Source organism: Zea mays, chromosome 5, assembly GCF_902167145.1.
Source record: "Zea mays cultivar B73 chromosome 5, Zm-B73-REFERENCE-NAM-5.0, whole genome shotgun sequence".
Classification (NCBI taxonomy): Eukaryota; Viridiplantae; Streptophyta; class Magnoliopsida; order Poales; family Poaceae; genus Zea; species Zea mays.
In genome coordinates, this window is record NC_050100.1 from 7,421,549 (window position 1) to 7,439,699 (window position 18,151).

Genomic DNA, 18,151 nt, shown 5'->3' on the forward strand with positions numbered 1-18,151 from the left:
ATAGAAAAAGAGCAATAGAACTATATTTTGGGACAGAAGAAGTATTAATTAGAGAGTATTTGGTTTCTAAAGACTTAGTCCCTCAATTTTATTCTTATTCAGTCCCTAAATTGACAAATACAAAAACTGAAATTAAGTTTTAGATTTTATATTTGACAATTTTATACTATAATAAAATAGAGAGATTAAAAATTAATACCTAGAAATCAAATATACTCTTAAACTTCACTTCGTGCCAGAGGCTAGCTGCGACTAGCTGCGAGATTGGAATGGATCCGGTTTCGACCGTACGAGGAAGGACGCTGGCCCAGGCAGTGGGGCCTTGTGATGGGAGATGCGGTGGGGCCCGACGGGTCCGGCCGCGGGGCATCGGCTAATGGGAGTTCGACAACGGCAGCCTCGGAACCCATCCCGGTTTCGCGATACCCCCTCACTGCTCCAGTGCTCCCTCCTCCCCTCCCCTCCGATCAAGTCGGGGCAACGCGCATCACTCGCTTTAAATCCGCACCTCCCGGCCGGTCCCCTTATCACCTCACCTTCTCCTTTGAGTCCTCTCTCTCCGCCGCCGCAGCTAGCTGTGACGTTATGCTCTCGCCGGCGCCATAGCGCCAGCGCCTACCGTCTACAACTATCCAGCCTTAGGCTTACCTATCCCGTCAATCAAGCCTCTCGTAAGGAACAAGGAAGGTAGCTAGCTAGTTCTATAGCTGCTGTCGTCGTCGTCATCGGCGGCGGCGGCGCCTGTTCTTAGAGGATAAGGTTGTCCTAGCGGAGAGGGAGCTAGCCAGGATTTCGGTTGAGATCAAGAGGGGGAGCAGGCGGCGGCGGCGGCGATGGGGCGCGGGAAGGTGCAGCTGAAGCGGATCGAGAACAAGATCAACCGCCAGGTGACCTTCTCCAAGCGCCGCTCGGGGCTGCTCAAGAAGGCGCACGAGATCTCCGTGCTCTGCGACGCCGAGGTCGCGCTCATCATCTTCTCCACCAAAGGGAAGCTCTACGAGTATTCCACCGATTCATGGTACGTACCCTCTCGGCTCCGCTGCTTACGTTTCGGCACGGTTCCGCTGCATGCTGCACCATTTAATTTCGAAGCTGTTTGAAGCTATGGATTACGGTGCTCCGTAATTGTCTGTTCGAATTTGTTGATAGTTTTTGGGCTTTGGGTTATTGGATAGACAAACGACGAACGGCTATACAGTCTAGCTAGATAGGTGATTTTATGTTTCGCTTTCGCTGGGATGGCGTTGGTACTGCTATGTTTGGGGAAAATCTTTACTGCCATGCTAGCTGCATGTCCTAATTGCTTGACTGGGTTGACTCCTACCACGGAACGGTGATACCAATCTCGCACTCAAGCACAATTAATCAGTATGCGTACTTATTTTATATATAATACCTCATCCGTTTTTTATTTGTCGTCGTTTAATTTAAACAGACGAACAAATATTTGAGAACATAGTTAGTATTATATCTTTGTCGTGCGGGAACGACTGGGGATTACATGGAGAGTATTATCTTTTGGATTTTTCTCATTCAAGACTGGCAGCATCATTAATTATTTATTCCCACTTCCGCAGTACTCCCTCCGTCCTAGTATATAAGGCGTAACCACCTCTGGTTCAAAGACCAAGAAATACATTTAATTGTCTCTATACCACTGCATCGATATACGTATGCATAGAGAGAGCACGCATTATATTGTGGGACAAGAATAAAAAGTGGTTACGCCTTATATCCTGAGACGGAGGGAGTAATTTGCGTGAGTATTTCTTCGTCCTTCCATTTTTTTTCTTATGCCCCCTTTCCGAGTACCTGTGGCCGCACCACATGGTATAGATATATCATATATGGAGTCTTTGTCCACTGCCACAAGCAACTATGCTAGCTTGTCTTTACTCTTGACCGACGATTGACGATGCTGAACCTGAACTCCGGTAGGGCATGCTTATATCGCAAGCCCCATGCTGCACATAAGTTTGTGCGTAGACTTCGCCGTACATATCACTGCTTTGGTTGCTATGATTTTGTTGAATGAATAACATATAGACACACGGTATGCCGATCCATCCTTTCTTCTTCTTTTGTTTTTACTAAAGACACCGCGACGTCTAAAATGAAGTTTGAATTAGGCAACATAAAAACTATTAATTATATCCTCTAATTTTTACTTAGTCAAAACTTATACAATAAATAATCCATCTAAATATACAACTTGCTAAGTGTATTGCTATTGCTATCTTTATCACGAAAGAGTTATACGTGCAATCTGTATTCAATCCTATCACTAGCCTATCAAACTAAGCTAGAAATATAAAGCAAGGTACTCAACGTGGAAGTTAAAAAACAATATAGATATAAACTCTTGTTTGAAGATGCTGATATTTTTAATGAGGTACCGAAAAGCTCATATGTCCCCCTAAGGCTAATCACAATGAAGGTTTCATGTATTAATTAGCCTGCCACATCAGCTATTTGGATGACATGTCACATCATTTAAGAAGGAACATCATTTAAGAAGGAAGAGTTTCATGGAGTTTCATGGGATGAAACCATGTTAACTCGTTTCCAAGGTCTTGGAAACTGTGTGAAACCTCCACTGAGAGTGTTTTGTTTCATCTTCATATAATTGAGTAAATTTTATTGGTTATTTATATGCAGCATTTAAGAAGTATGTTGACATATAAAATAGTGAGATGAAACTCTCTATTGAGAGAAGGTGTTTCGTTCATCTATAAAATTGACGTGGCATTTTTGGAAATAGGGATATGAAATCCTCATTGTGATTAGCCTAATACTCCTTGGAGCCTCTCGTAAGAATGCTCTCCAAACTTCTGGCTGGAGCACTCCATGTGTATCCTCGCTGGAGAACTCCTTGTGTATCCTCCGAGTCTTCCTCACGTGCAAGTGGGTCTACAAGATGACCTCTCGCTCATTGTCGTCTTTATTATCGAGCTTTTAGCTAAATCGTCATGTGCCTCATTTACTCGGGTACTCCCTCCGTCCGCATGACTAGGGCGTTCTGATTTTTTTAAGACGGGTTAAGGCAGAAGTAAAATGACACATGTAACCCTGCTTCATCTTGATTAAGCATAAATTACAATAAAAGCTCATTATTACTCGGCGCCTTGACCCAAGCAGCACCACGAAGATGGCCCGCTTTGCAACGGCTTGGCTCCTCGATTCACGCCGGCCACGATAGTGCGTACAGTGTAAACGGGAACAAACAGCAGGGAAGGGGAGGCAGCAGTGGGGAAGATGAGGCGGCGGTGTGAAGTGAAGGAAAGGGTAAGGATGGAATGTTGTACGGTGCGGACAGGAGAGATGGGCTGAGTGGCGTCAAAGTGCATGGACAAATAAAATGGGCTAAAACGCCTAAGTCACGAGGACGGAGGGAGTACATGGTAGTTGTCACACCATAAACAAACACACAGTTGTTGTGGTATTACAAGACTACAAATCCTTTGGTGTACAATCATGATACGCTGAAGTATCTAATAGCACGAGGTATGCAAACCTCACTAACGTTAAAGCTAAAACTAGAGCAAGCATGGTTTAACTAGCTAGCATAAGTACTTCACAAAACAACTATATTAATCACCACGTGAATCACTAGACACCACGTACGTGGAGAGCTCTAATAGTATTTTCTTTCTGAATACATCAACAAAACCAGTGGCGGATCCAAAGGGGGGGGGGGGGGGCAAAGTAGGCCATGGCCCCCCCTCAATTTTATACATGCCTTTATGCCTAATGATTATTTAGTATTAAGTGTAGAAAAAAATCGAAGTTTTAGATAGTATAAAGTCTTGTTCTAAATCTCTAAAACTAATAGCTAGTTGCTAAAATTACCCAAGAGGTTTAGAATGGATCAACTAATTGTTAGTTATACCCCTCAAATAAGTATTAGTTGTTAGATGCCCCAACCCAGCTAAAATCAGTTAACAATTAGCTCTAAAGGTTTAGAGCATGGCCTAAAACAACCATGTTATAAGCCTGCTCGCCGGATCCTCTCGATCAAGTCCTTGCATCTACCAGTGTGACTCTAATCTTCCCGACAGCACCTAAACCAGTTTGCTCACTGCCTCGTTTCCGCCGCCGACCCATTCCCGATGTGACGCCACCCGACTTCGCCCCTTTCTGACGCCTCCGTCCTTTGTCCTGTTTTTATCGTGACGTCCATCCGCTCGACAAGCTAGATCTCGCTCGTCGCAACGATATGACTTGTCCCCTGCAGTCGGCGGACTTGGCGAACTAGAAAATTATGACTCTCATATGATCTTTTTGGCCCCCCCTGAATTTTGGTCCTGCGTCCGCCACTGAACAAAACCACTCATTATACTTGCATAAGCTGTAGTGGACTTCTAGTTTCCTTCTTTTATATCATCTTTCCTTGTTCCACCACTATATCATATCATCTCTATGGCCCATAGACTCGATGAACGTAGCCTTCCCAGCTGTCTGTGTAGTACTCCCTCCATTCTAAAATAGATAACCTCATATAATTAAATTTTGTTCCAAAATACGTAATTTTTTTATTTTTCAATGCATCTTTCTCTTTTTCATATTCCTATCTTTAATTATGTTCCTGCCACTTCTTTTGCACCCCTCCGATCCGCTCCTATATCTGAACCTATAAAGACATCTATTTTGGAACCGAGGAAGTAGTAAAAAAAAATATTCGGTCTTAGTAAACATGCGTCTAATTGGACTGATATGTTTATTTCTTGAATAATATACTGACCGATATCAAGATTTATGCATGACAGTAAACACCTGCCCTATCGTACATAAAAATAATTGTATCCTCCCCGGTCTCCTAGCTTCTCTTATCTTTCTGGACCACTTTGTACCAGTGATCAATCAAACTTGGACGATTAGCAATATGTAGATCTTCCATATATGTAATAAATAAGGATGTCATTACATAATTTAAAAAAATTAATTCCAATGGCACATGGTGTCAACTCAGATGTTTTTTACGTGTTTTCTGCTCTGACGACTGTGGTCTAATTGAGTTAGAATTAATAATGCTCGATGTAGGGGGCATGCAAGCACGTGTCGTGTGATATGATTGAAAATGAGTGAATTTTGGCATAAATGGGATTTTTTTAACAATGGTAGGAGCTGTCTTTTAATTAAGACAAAAATAATTTTGACGTCAAAAAAGTAGGCAAATGTGATGCCAATCATAGGACACCCGAAAAGCTAACCCCACCCACACGACATGGTGGAGTACAAAACTATCATTAGTCATCGTTGCTGACCATGGTTGTATTATAGAAAGTAGCTCTGACTTCCCGTGATAGACCACATAACGACCTATCCTACTGTCTCCAGCAGCATACCTATATCTATATTTAAACTTCACTTCACAAACAGTACAATCTACAGTGCAGAACATCGCTTTTGGATAAATTATAAATAGCTTCGACTTATAATAATATTGGCTGGGCAAACGACTAGAAGCACGAGATCACTTCAGATCATCTTTGCCGAGCATAAGCACGCCGAGAAGAGCAGCTTCGACTTTCTATCTCGATCCCATGCCCCAGTCCCAACGGTTGTCATGGCTATCGAATCACATCCCTAACACAGCAACTCCAAGTCTCTAACTTCACGTTGTAACTTGTAAGACTGTGTTCAACAGTTTATTCATAGTTTACTTAAATACTCTTTGAGGAGTTGGTCTCTAGTATGCTTAGTGTACTGGTGCTCCTGTTCATTTTTTTTTTCGTTTTGTTGGGTGGTGTGTAGAGTTGTATGAGGTTCTTTAACACCTCACCCCATCTTATTCTACTTAATATAATGATACGTAGTTCTCCTGCGTATTCGAGAAAAAAATATGGATATATGGATGGATAAGCTGCTGGAGATAATCTAAGACCTCTTCCACTTGTCAATTAGGTGCCGATAAGTGAAGACAAACCACCAAAAGTGGCAGTATAAGGTGTCATTATATTTGGCAGGTCCCCCTTAATCAAAGTTCCTGGTTACGCCACTGCTCAGAGTGAAAAGCAAATGTTTTGTTGAAGCATTATGAGTTCTTACATGAGAAACATGGTGGTGCTTGCATGGAACCTATAGGACGATATGATATGTACTTATAGATGTACATTTATGTTGTGCCTAATAGGTCGGTCCAAAGCACACAATTTTTGGCACGACCCAGATCTGGCACGGCCCAACCTAATTGTGGGTCTGGGCCGGCACGACCCAATATGTGGGCCGTGCCTGGGCCTCATGTCAAGCCCACAGGCCGGCCTGGCACGGCCCATTTAACTAAGGCCCATCGAGACCTACTAAATATAGACTCGGCATTTAACTAAGACCCGTCAAAGCCCACATAATAAGCACAACTTGGAGATTCTAAAGCTTTAATAGGCATTCGAGAACCAATACCTAGATGTGGATAGTGAATAGTGATGATGATCATTGTATATGTGTTTTGTATGGTTGTATAGTATTCAATTAAACACCGAACAGAGAACTGAATATTATTTCTGAGCTAGTTGTAATATTTTTCTTTCTGACCAAAGGTTTTTAATGTGCATCCACAAAACATCTTAGTTTTATTTTGGTCATATATATTTTATACTTTTATTTGTGTATTACCTGTTGTATGTATATGGGCCGGTCTGACACATTAAGACATTTTAGGCTATTTGGGCCGGCCTGACACATATAACTAATTGCGGGCCGTGCCGTGGGCCGATGACTAGGCACACGTGCTGGTACGACATGGCCCATAATTAGATATGTGCTTTTGTGGGCCGTGCCTTTGTGGACCATGCTTTTGTGGGCCTGTACCGTACCGGGCCAGGCCGGCCCACATGTACATGTATATATGTACTACATGACTAGAATGCTGAATAGGAAAGTAAATGCATTTAATTCATGCAAGTATAGTAATATCTCCGTTCACAAATATATGACATCGTTGACTTTTTTTCGAAAACTTTGATTACTCGTCTTATTCAAAAATATAAAATTTTAAGTCAAACAAAAACTACGTTAAGTGATAAAATAAATCACAAAAAATAAATGATAACTCATTATTTTTTGAATAAAAAAAAGAGTGGTCAAAGTTTTTTTTAAATCAACGGTGTCATATATTTTTGAATGGAGGGAGTAGTCGATAAGTCGTCTAATTCAGCTCTCTCAGACTCCTGAATCTGATCTACAGGAGTAGGCATGCAGACATTCTGTAAAAGCAAAAACGAGATGATCACCTTTCAATTAGGCGAACCTGTATCAGAGAAACTTGCTTATTCGATATGCATTCATCCTAGCACCTCTAGCTCGACAACAGAATTGTAACACTTTCTCTAATAGCATCCATCAATTTCAGTTTGTAAATATTTCTCATATGCCTATATTGATAATTTGATATGCTCAGTTTTGTTTTCCTATCTATTTTGATCCCATTTTCACATATTTTAAAAAAAATCAGATCTTTGCAGTTTCAATGAAAAATATGACAGATAAATTCTGAATGGATGTGTATGCATCTCAATATCACATGTACCTATACATGTTTTACTGAAGGTATAACATTCCACCATATAAATGTTCGTGTATGGCAGTGCACCCCGTCATTGTGGATTACGTTGATCTGAATTTTCAGTTGCAGTTTTCCTTATTGTTGACATTGTTCTATACTTGTACGAGTTCCCCGAAACTTCTCTTGCAGCCAACTTTCTTATTATACAATCCCAAATGCCTTTTGTTTAATTTTAGCATTTTATGTAAAGCGGTCTTTTCAAGGCCTGAAGTTTAGCAATAAATCACGGTATTTTTTATAAAATTTAATGGCTTGTGCATGTATGCTTCACTATTTGACAATAGAATGGGAATTGGGAACCATGTTTTTACTGTAATAACTTAAGGAAAATGACCTTATCTTCCCGCTCTAGTGGCACTGGCTGGTTCGTGTGTCTGGTTATCTGGTGTATGTTGATTACTTGGTATTAATGTGTGTAGACAGTAGTGGTGAGGACTGATGGTGTATATTTGGGTACCCCTACTGAATGGACATGTTGCTCTCATACGTGTTCAAAGGAAAAAAAAAAACTCAAGAAACATGAATTGCAAGAACAGTATAATGCAGCACGTATTGCTTTATGGTTTTGATTTAACAAAAGCAAATAATGGAGCATCCCCACATGGTCTTTTTATGGATGTGTTCCCTGCCAATAAAATGTTGTTGAAATCATAAGTTCATACAAAGATAATATAGTAATACTCTTCAAATATTTAAGAAGATATAGTATATTCAGTTGTTATACAAATATGTTAACTACGAGGGAGATAAAAGTAACTTAAGTTTGTATATGATGATGTCTTAAATGTTAATAAGCTGCTGAAATTTGCTAATGATCATATAATTTAATTTTAGTTCGTAAACCGTTCCATGGAAATTAAGTTACTACAAACAGCAAATGGTAGTTTTGGAACATTAAACAAATTATTCACTCAAAAAACATAAAAATAAATCATACATGATGTTCACCATAGTAATCTGTGTTGTTTTAGATCAAGATTGCCTAATTAAGTTTCAGTTTTAAGATTGCCTTTGAACCATATCGGAGAGCGTGGCTATGCCGTCGCAGGCAAGCACGACCTTGGCCAGGGATCCATCAAGAGGAAGAAGATGAGGCTAGCAGGTGGGGTCTGCTTGTCACTGAGAGAAGTTGACAACAATTTTTTCCAAAACTACAGTTGTTGAACTAAACAATTTTTAACATTCGCACAACTATTTTTCCATAGCCCATAGATCACAACAACCTTTTTAAAAACCACACCTCAACCAAACACGCCCTTACTCCCTCCACACAGACTAGTATTATGTGGGGAACTTTCACACACTGGAACTGATTGAAAGAGCTAGATAGAATATAATGCAGTTAGAAAGATCCATAACTTTATTTTGGTTTGACTTAATTAATTTACTTTATGCATTTGATATGTGAATTTGACATTACTACAAACGAGAAAGGAGATGCTAGTTTAAAAGATCACGTAGTGTCCAAAAAGGATACCTTTCGATATTAGGATCAATGCTACAGAGAGACAACAATATTGATGAAGATATTAGCCATAGAATCAAAGCAGGATAAATAAAGTGGCATCAAGTATTTGACGTTCTACATGAAAAGAGAGTACCACAGAAGCTAAAAGACAGGTTTTATGAAACGACAATTAAACCTGCTATTTTGTATTTGTTGGACTGTGTGCTCCCATTGTAATGGGCCTTGGTCCAACATATACACTATTGGTATGTATATCGTAGCCTACCCTAATTGGTGCCTGGGGATTCTATTTTATCCAATAGTATCGTGCAGAATGTTGGCCTACAAAAAGACGATATATTTAACAGATAAGTGTTCTGGAAATGTGTATGTTGTGCTGGATTTATGACCATACAAGAAGGGACCAAGTTTGGAATGATGATATACGTGATAGGTTAGGAGCAACACCAATTTTAAAAAGGTTATTCAATATCGGTTGAGATGGTTTGGACACATTCAACAGATACTTCTAGAGGCATCACTGTATATTGGGAACCTAAGACGCGATAGTAATGTGAAGAGAAACAAAGGAAGCCAAAATTAGCGTAGGAATAGATAGTAAAAGAATACTTGAAAAGATGAAATATACTCAAATATTTAGGCTTCAATAGGAGGGGTATGAAGAATAATTATTCATGTGCGTATACATTGACTTGTGGTTTATGTTGGGTTCTAACTCTAACCTACCCTAACTTGTTTGGAACTAAAACCCAACTTGCTTGGAACTAAAATTCTTTATTGATGTTGTTAATATGTATTGTTGTGATTGTTGATATATATTGTTGTATCCTATAAGTGTTGTTCTTGACATCGTTGTGAGTGCATTCGAAACTAATGTTGTATTCTCCTTTGTTACTTGACTTGTTGAACCAAGTGCTTTTACACCCCAGGAAAAGGAAGAATCTTTAGCTACTATATGCATATGTATGATATATATATATAACAACAACAACATAGCCTTTTAGTCCCAAACAAGTTAGGGTAGGCATGTATGATATATATCATGTATATTTTTTTTCTCGAGCGTGCAGGAGAATTACGCCACATTATATATTAATGTTGTGAACTGCGACGCACTCGCAAGATAGTCCCGGTACTTACCCTCCCGTAGGATAGATCTATATCTTCTTCCCTCCTCTACTAACACCCTGCCCCTCCTTATATAGAGAGGTAACCCTAACTTAATAGCTAAGCAACATAACAAACCCTATCTGGCCAGCACTGTTCACGCGCTACAGTAACCATAATGACCTAGCTAATTGGCTTAAGGCCCATCACAATTAAGCAAATAGAGAAAAGGTCTATAGAAGACCCAAAAACAAAACAAAAGAAAAAAACCAAAAACCTCCTTACGGAGGCCAAAAACAGACATACATAAAGAGATCCATCAGAAAACCAAAACAGACTACTCGATCCTCCCTAAAGTTCTGCCAAGGGTGCGGCCAAATGAGCGAGACCCTTTGCACCAGCTATTTTCCATCTTCTTTTCTCATCAACAACTCTAAGACTCATAGTTATACTTGGACTGCACACTGCAGTCACATATTACATTATGGTTTAGGTCTTTAGGATATAAAGGTGATAGTGATATGGTAAATGTTACATTAATGGATATAATCCTACCATTCTTTATCATACATATATATTGTTTTCAAGTTTTGCAAATTGTTTAGTTATTCGTGCTTGTAGTAATTTACTTCCAGTTTTAAATTATTATTTCCATCTTTCACAGTATGGACAAAATTCTTGACCGGTACGAGCGCTACTCCTATGCAGAAAAGGTTCTTATTTCAGCAGAATCTGAAACTCAGGTAAATTTAATTTTATTTAGCAACATATAATATGTTTTGTAACTTCATTTAATATAATAGGCTTTATTTGATTCATTACTATAGCTTTTTAGCTTTTGTTCATCAGAAAATTTGTTCAGTTCCAGTCAAGTTAGATCAGAAGTATAATTTTTTGTACTGAACAAATGTATATGTGTGGTCTTGATAGGATGAGTTTTAGTGGTAGTGTTTTTGGTGGTCATGGTGTTTTATTGTGTTCAAAAGGCGTGAATCTAACGACAGTACCTACGGGTGTTGGTGTGGGTGTATTGCATGAGTTTTTACCCTCTTTTTTTAATATGAAAGATACACAACTCTCACGCGTTAGAGAAAGGAAAAAATAATCTCTAGTGCTTCATTACTTGTTCTACCAAACAATTGACTTTTAGCCTGCTTACATAGATGCACCATCAAAGGATAGGCCTGACGCAGTAGTGAGAAGCGTTTTCATTGAGCCGAAGGCCCTGGATTCGAATCAGTCTTTCTGGAAATGCAGAGATAAGGTTTACAGTTTTTTTCTAGATCTACTCATGTGAGAGCTACTAGCATTGGGTCTGTCCTTTACATAGATGCGCCATCCACAATAAATCTGAATGTTATGAAACTAGACGAAGGCTAAAGGAATGTTTGGTTTCTAGGTCTAAATTTTAGTCCATTCATTTTATTCTATTTTATTTCCTAAATATTTTAGTTTCCGTATTTGACAATTTAAAGGCTAAATTTGAGAGACTAAAAATTAGTCCCTAGAAACCAAACACCCTCTAAATCAACTAATGTGTATTGGCATTTAGACATCATATATGTAACCGGAGCACATGGTGGCAAGGTGTTTTGTAGGGAAGGGAAATATATAAAGGCGCAACAAGAGTTACTGTATTTGCATAGATAGAAAGTTTAATCAATCAAGCTTAAAAAACTCAACCTGCGAGGGTAAGACAACCCCAGTCATTGTGTATTAAAAAAGAGATATTCTCACACGTCGAAAAAACCCTCGAACCTCTGCCCCACCCCATAGAAAAGACGAGATGTTTTTTTTAAATCTAGCCTAAAATTCACTCCCATGGATAGCCGAACTCCGGACATGAGAATAGTTAACTTATATTTATAAAATGGTTGAAGTATGCAACAAAAAACATCTTTTTTTAATAGCATTAACAAAAAAACATCTTTGCACAAAATATGTTGTAATTGTTGTAGCACATCCAAATCCCACTGGTCTCTAATACAATACATTTGGGCAAAAATTAGTACAACGTTAGGACAACCAAATTAGTCAAACTTGTACTAATTTTGTTCTAACATCATCATGTATTAGTAACCGGAAGGAATGACAATTTTATCGGGTCCCTACATTATAAACATGGTATATATTGGACTTTTGAAACCACAAATCACATACATACGTGAGTTTCGTATAATAAACTTCGCTACTAGCCACATTTCTAATAATTTAGTAATTTATATGTTTTTGACATTTAGCAGCCTATCAGGTCTCATGAATATTTTATTTGGGCGTCCAAGAAGGTAAGGTTGTGGAACACTTATCTTCCTCTCCTCCTATCCCAATAATCTTATATGTCTTATCAACTAAGTGGTCTTCATGCTACCGTTGTTAATTAACTTGGTTGCCAGAAAATGACTAGAGCTATCTTTGGAAAGGATATTAACTATTAATACAGGTTTTGGGTCTAAAACTCTACTATAGACTTTATATCCATTTCTAGGAAACTCAATATATGATGGTAACAATGTTATCAAGTCATCCAACTAATTACAACCAGTCGGGCTAATCGGTGACATGGTGATCGATTGGCTATTAGTCTGGCTGATTGATACCAATATACCATGGTGACTAGAATCAATTAGACGATTTGATAACATTAGATGGTAAAGATGTACCCTCATCACCAATTCGGATTTAGTAAGATCAGACCATATAACTTAACATTTTTATTGAGAATATTGGACACCCCAAAATGTCATCCATAAAGTGTATCAGACAGTCCAAAGAATATCTCTGTATTATTTTATTTATATTGTAATGTTTGTGAGGTGAAAGCAATTTAATGGTTCGTAAAAGTAGGGATTGTAAGTTTAATATATGCTTTGTATTAAGAGAAAAAAGAATACAACCTTCTGATTACAGAATCCGCAATACCTCAAAAGTTGAGGCCAGAGTAGGTTGCAAGTAGAACAAATAACCAATAATTGACGAGAAGGAAAAACACGAGAAAGATAACATTCAATGCAAAACTTATCTAAGATCTATACCAGTGAGACATCTAGCATCAGACATGCACCTGAGGTGAGCTTCCTCCATGAGAACCTTTGGGCATCATGGATACATGATTAGCATGCACTGATGACCATGTCAAATAATTGTGATTCACCACTGGCCAGTGTAAATTGGCACACCCCAAATTATGGAAGGGGGGAATGACATGAAGTATTTATCAAAACTTGTTTTCTCTTATAGATTTGGTGGAAATGGCAATCGCAAGACATAAGCACTGATACACCGTTGACAGTTAAAAGAAAACATGGGTGTAAAACGGAAATTAAGACAAGATATTGATATGTTAGGGTATACCGTTGATAGTTAAACGAAAGCATGGGTGTAAAACGGAAATTAAGACAAGATATTGATATTTTGAGTATTCTAGATTATAAAAAGTATTATATTTATTTATATTAACAGGTTTCATATGCATCTGTATGGTCATCAAGTCGGAGGGCAGCGTTTGGTGCTTGGCTGGTGCATCAGCTCTGCAGGACCTCCTCCTGCGCCAGCTCCCTAGGGGACCCTAGCAGTTTGCCTGCTGGTGGTCGTTTTGGTCGGGTTGTTGCTATGTGTGCGTGGCGTGTTGTGTTAATGTCAGGGGGTCTCGCCTTTGTATTAGGGGTTGACAAGTCTTGTCTCTCCTATGTTTTTTTCTTCTTAATATAATGACACGCAACTCTCCTGCATTTGTTTAAAAAAAAGTCTCATCGGTTCTTTAATTGGAGAATAGCGTATATATGTCATGGACCTTCGGTCCATGGGGATAGCTGTCTTCTCCGGCGAGGTTATACCCTCTACCGCAGGCTTGGTTCTAGGGTAGCAGCCCTAGGCGCTTGAGAGACATTAAGAGAGAGATTGCTTTGATAATTTCTTTCCTCCAACCGCCGAGTACAGTACAGGGGCTATATATAGCCATTGGCCGACATGACAAGAGCCAATCGGCTCCTAGAATTAAGGACTAACAATAGCAACTAATCCTATCTTTCCTCCTATCCTTTGATAGCAACTAATCCTCTCTTTCCTCCTAGCCTTGGCATCGATTGTTGCTTTCCTTTCCTGCGGGTGCGGACTGCATGGTGGTGACCGCTCCCTATGATGCCCATGACATCTCTCCCTCCCTTGAGGACCAGCTCGTCCTCGAGCTGCCATAGACTTACCTGACACGACTTAAGGTTAAGTCTTTTACATCTCAGCTTACCTTTATTATGTGAGACGAAAATACAAAATAATTGTGGAACTAAAATATAAATTTGAACTGCACCTATGTCCTCCTGTCCTCCTGGATCCCAAGAAAAGAGCTGAACTGCGGCCTTCATATTGGATGAAAGGTGGAGGAGGAACCAGCTCGTTCTTATGTTGGATCTGTCCAGCACCAAGGCAGGTGCCCGAATGAAGGAGACGACCCTCTTTGGCCATGCAGGGGGGCTGCATACCCAGATCTCGACTTCTGCAGGGGGTTCAAAAAGTATAGATGAGACCTGGTGGTTGGACGCGCAGGCTGCGTGTTGGTGCAGCGATGAGCTGATCAACAAGTGTAGCTTCCGCACCGCCCGCCTAACAAGGAAGCCGCGCGCTGCGGCTTGCAGGCGCACCACGGCCTGCTCATGTGATGACGGCCATGGGGTGGCCCTGGAGGCCATAGCAAGGTGCTTCTCCCCACGAAGGGACTGTACCTGGCGGCGTGCCAAGAACCCTCGCGCTGCCGTCTGAAGCGCACCGCTGCTTGGAGTTCCTTCTGTCTTCTCCTTGTAGCGGTGGAACATCACAACGAACTGATCCCACTTCTCTGCGAAACGGCCAAAACTCTCTGTATGGTCATCAAGTCGGAGGGCAGCGTTTGGTGCTTGGCTGGTGCATCAGCTCTGCAGGACCTCCTCCTGCGCCAGCTCCCTAGGGGACCCTAGCAGTTTGCCTGCTGGTGGTCGTTTTGGTCGGGTTGTTGCTATGTGTGCGTGGCGCGTTGTGTTAATGTCAGGGGGGTCTCGCCTTTGTATTAGGGGTTGACAAGTCTTGTCTCTCCTATGTTTTTTTCTTCTTAATATAATGACACGTAGCTCTCCTGCGTTTGTTTTTTAAAAAAAGTCCCATCGGTTCTTTAATTGGGGAATAGCATATATAGACCCTGGATACCAATAGTTTGTGATACTAGTATGTATAGGAGTTTAGGCAAGTTTCTGTAAGCACAGGAAACAATAAATCCAAATGTATTATACGTTGTCAACAGTTCCTCGCCATTTTCTTATAATAATCCATGGAGCTGTCATTTTTTTACTAAATATGGTGCTAGTCAATAGTTATGTGATAAATTTGGTTTAAACTAATACTACCCCCATTTTAAATTATAAGTTGTTTAAACCTTTGTTTAGATACATAACTTTTGCTACACACCTGAATACATGTTATGTCTAGACAAATTAAAAAACTATCTATTTAGAAAAGTTAGAATGACTTACGGTAGTACAAAGAATATTATATTACAGGGCAGTTATTGATTCACTTAACCCAGGTTATTATGTTGAGTGTCTCCTTTAATGTTGATATATACTAGATCAGTAACATTCCTTTTCATGATGTTGCCACATACTAAATAACGTAAATCTGCTTTGCTTTATGTAGGGCAATTGGTGCCACGAGTATAGAAAACTAAAGGCGAAGGTCGAGACAATACAAAAATGTCAAAAGTAATTTGTAGTGATTAGTTGCTGAAAAAATGTAATATGCCCTGTTGAAGATAAATATGACCAATACTTTTGTGTCCTGCAGGCACCTCATGGGAGAGGATCTTGAAACGTTGAATCTCAAAGAGCTTCAGCAACTAGAGCAGCAGCTGGAGAGTTCACTGAAACATATCAGAACCAGGAAGGTAGTGTGATCATGTATATTAGACTGCAGTGCATTCCTTATGTGTTGCTTACTACACCACTGACAGCCTTGCGCTCTGCGCGTTGGAGAAAGCTAACAAGTAAATATTCATCGTATGCGCAGAACCAACTTATGCTCGAGTCAATTTCGGAGCTCCAACGGAAGGTAAATTCGTCGAGCTTGCTTAAAGTTGGCCGTTGGAACTTCCTTTTTAAGAAATGTAAGGTTTCTTTAGCTGGGCATTAGGTGGGCATGGTTTGTTGCAAGTATTGACTGCTCTGGTTGCCTAGTTACATCCACAAAATATTCCTGCTCTTGTGCTGTGCTGAGTATTGGCATGCGATGCATTGCCGCAGGAGAAGTCGCTGCAGGAGGAGAACAAGGTTCTGCAGAAGGAGGTAGCCAGACGCCGCCGCTCCTCAACACTCAGCTAGCCCTCTGTTTTCTCATGACGCAAATTAAATTTACAGAAAGCGTTGCTCCTGCCTGCAGCTCGCGGAGAAGCAGAAAGCCCAGCGGAAGCAAGTGCAATGGGGCCAAACCCAACAGCAGACCAGTTCGTCTTCCTCGTGCTTCGTGATAAGGGAAGCTGCCCCAACAACAAATATCAGGTAGAGCACATTCACATCGCGCTACAAGCCTACAATCCCAAATTGTGAGGTGGCCTCGGTTTCGGGTAAAGATTTGAGTGAGCTTGGGCTTTATCTAAACCCCAATTCAAAAATACACATAAACTTGTGCTTTTCCAAAATTTGTAGAAAATATAGATTCTTGTAGACCATGCATGGAACAATTATGTTGACACACAATGTTCGTTGAATTTTTTTTGACCATTTATGAGCCACAAAGAAAAAGAAAAAAAATTCTTCACGTACTGATAGACTCCTGTTTTTCCTTTCACAGAAGGTACGAGGTCAACTTTTTTTTTTCTACAAAACTCCGTGTGTCAGTATAATTAATCATCCATCTAGCTGTATGCGTTTCTCCGATAAATTTTATGCTTGTGGTTTTTCTTTTGTATGTTTTTTTTCAAAAGAGTAGCCGTACGCCTATGCTCAACCAAGCTACACCCAATTTCCTAGTACACTGTTGACATTTCAGGAAGCAACTGACAAGATAGTCTCCGTCTGTGTCCGTTTCTTTGCAGCATTTTTCCTGTGGCAGCAGGCGGGAGGTTGGTGGAAGGTGCAGCAGCGCAGCCACAGGCTCGCGTTGGACTACCACCATGGATGCTTAGCCACCTGAGCAGCTGAAGGTTTCAGCAACTCTTCCCGTTTATCCGCCTGGTGCAGTATAGTATCATCGTGATCGCGAGAGCAGCAGCAGTGGGTTTGCCGTATCTTTTTTTACCAATGTATGTCTATATATGTAAGTATCAAATCTGCAATGTGTTAATCACCATTTCCGCTGGGGCGGCCGCACGAGTACTTTACGCATCAGTATATGTGCAGCATCAAATATTCCATTTTCATGACCATAAGACGTTCTTGATCCTTCATGCATTGCGTATGCGATCTGTCTGCATACTCATTTACTTGAAACCTTATTGTGTACTCCTTTCGTTATTTTTTATTTATCATGTTTTAGTTCAAAAATAAACTAGTAGGTGAAAAATATTTAAGAACGGAGGTAGTATTTTTTTTCTAAAAGAGCCTGTATTTTTTAATATGCTATAATAGTATTAGTATATATAAAAATAAGTGCTTGTATATTTTTTGATATTTGACATACATACTACAGTAGATGGTCTAGTATGATCATATCTTATACATTTGGTCAGGCCATATACACCATAAATTTATACACATGAGAGTAGCTACACCTAGGAGTAGGAAATAATTTCCACAGACATATATACAGGCAAGCATGATCCCACCACAACTGAAATCACATTAAATACAGAGTGCTGGATGTTATGTTCTCAAATCCATGCATATCGTCACATATTTCCAGTACAGGTAGCGAAAAACTGTACCTGTATTTGTAATTGCCGCTTGTACCCAACAGTTTCTTTGTGTTTTTAACGTCGACCAATCACTGAAGCAAACCGCCCTAATTCCTCAAGATCTTGAAGCCAATCCTTACCTTTGACAGGAACATTCTCTTGAGCA

At 39.9% G+C, this 18,151-nt stretch overlaps 1 protein-coding gene across 4 annotated transcripts; it reads left to right on the top strand.

Annotated features, from left to right (window-relative positions):
- The first annotated feature begins 408 nt into the window (after positions 1–408).
- Positions 409–17,538, top strand: LOC542032 (m15 protein). Of its 4 annotated transcripts, none has more exons than NM_001111677.2 (8): positions 409–1,018; positions 10,801–10,879; positions 15,795–15,859; positions 15,942–16,041; positions 16,164–16,205; positions 16,397–16,438; positions 16,533–16,651; positions 17,188–17,452. In NM_001111677.2, the coding sequence occupies exons 1-8, from the start codon at positions 834–836 to the stop codon at positions 17,291–17,293; spliced, it is 738 nt and encodes a 245-aa protein (NP_001105147.1). In that variant the 5' UTR covers positions 409–833; the 3' UTR covers positions 17,294–17,452. The 4 variants fall into 4 exon arrangements, with proteins under 4 accessions (NP_001105147.1, XP_008644265.1, XP_008644263.1 ...); XM_008646043.3 differs by having other exon boundaries at positions 410–1,018; positions 16,164–16,260; positions 16,331–16,438; positions 16,511–16,651; positions 17,188–17,538; XM_008646041.3 differs by having other exon boundaries at positions 410–1,018; positions 16,164–16,260; positions 16,331–16,438; positions 17,188–17,538.
- Positions 17,539–18,151: the final 613 nt, after the last annotated feature.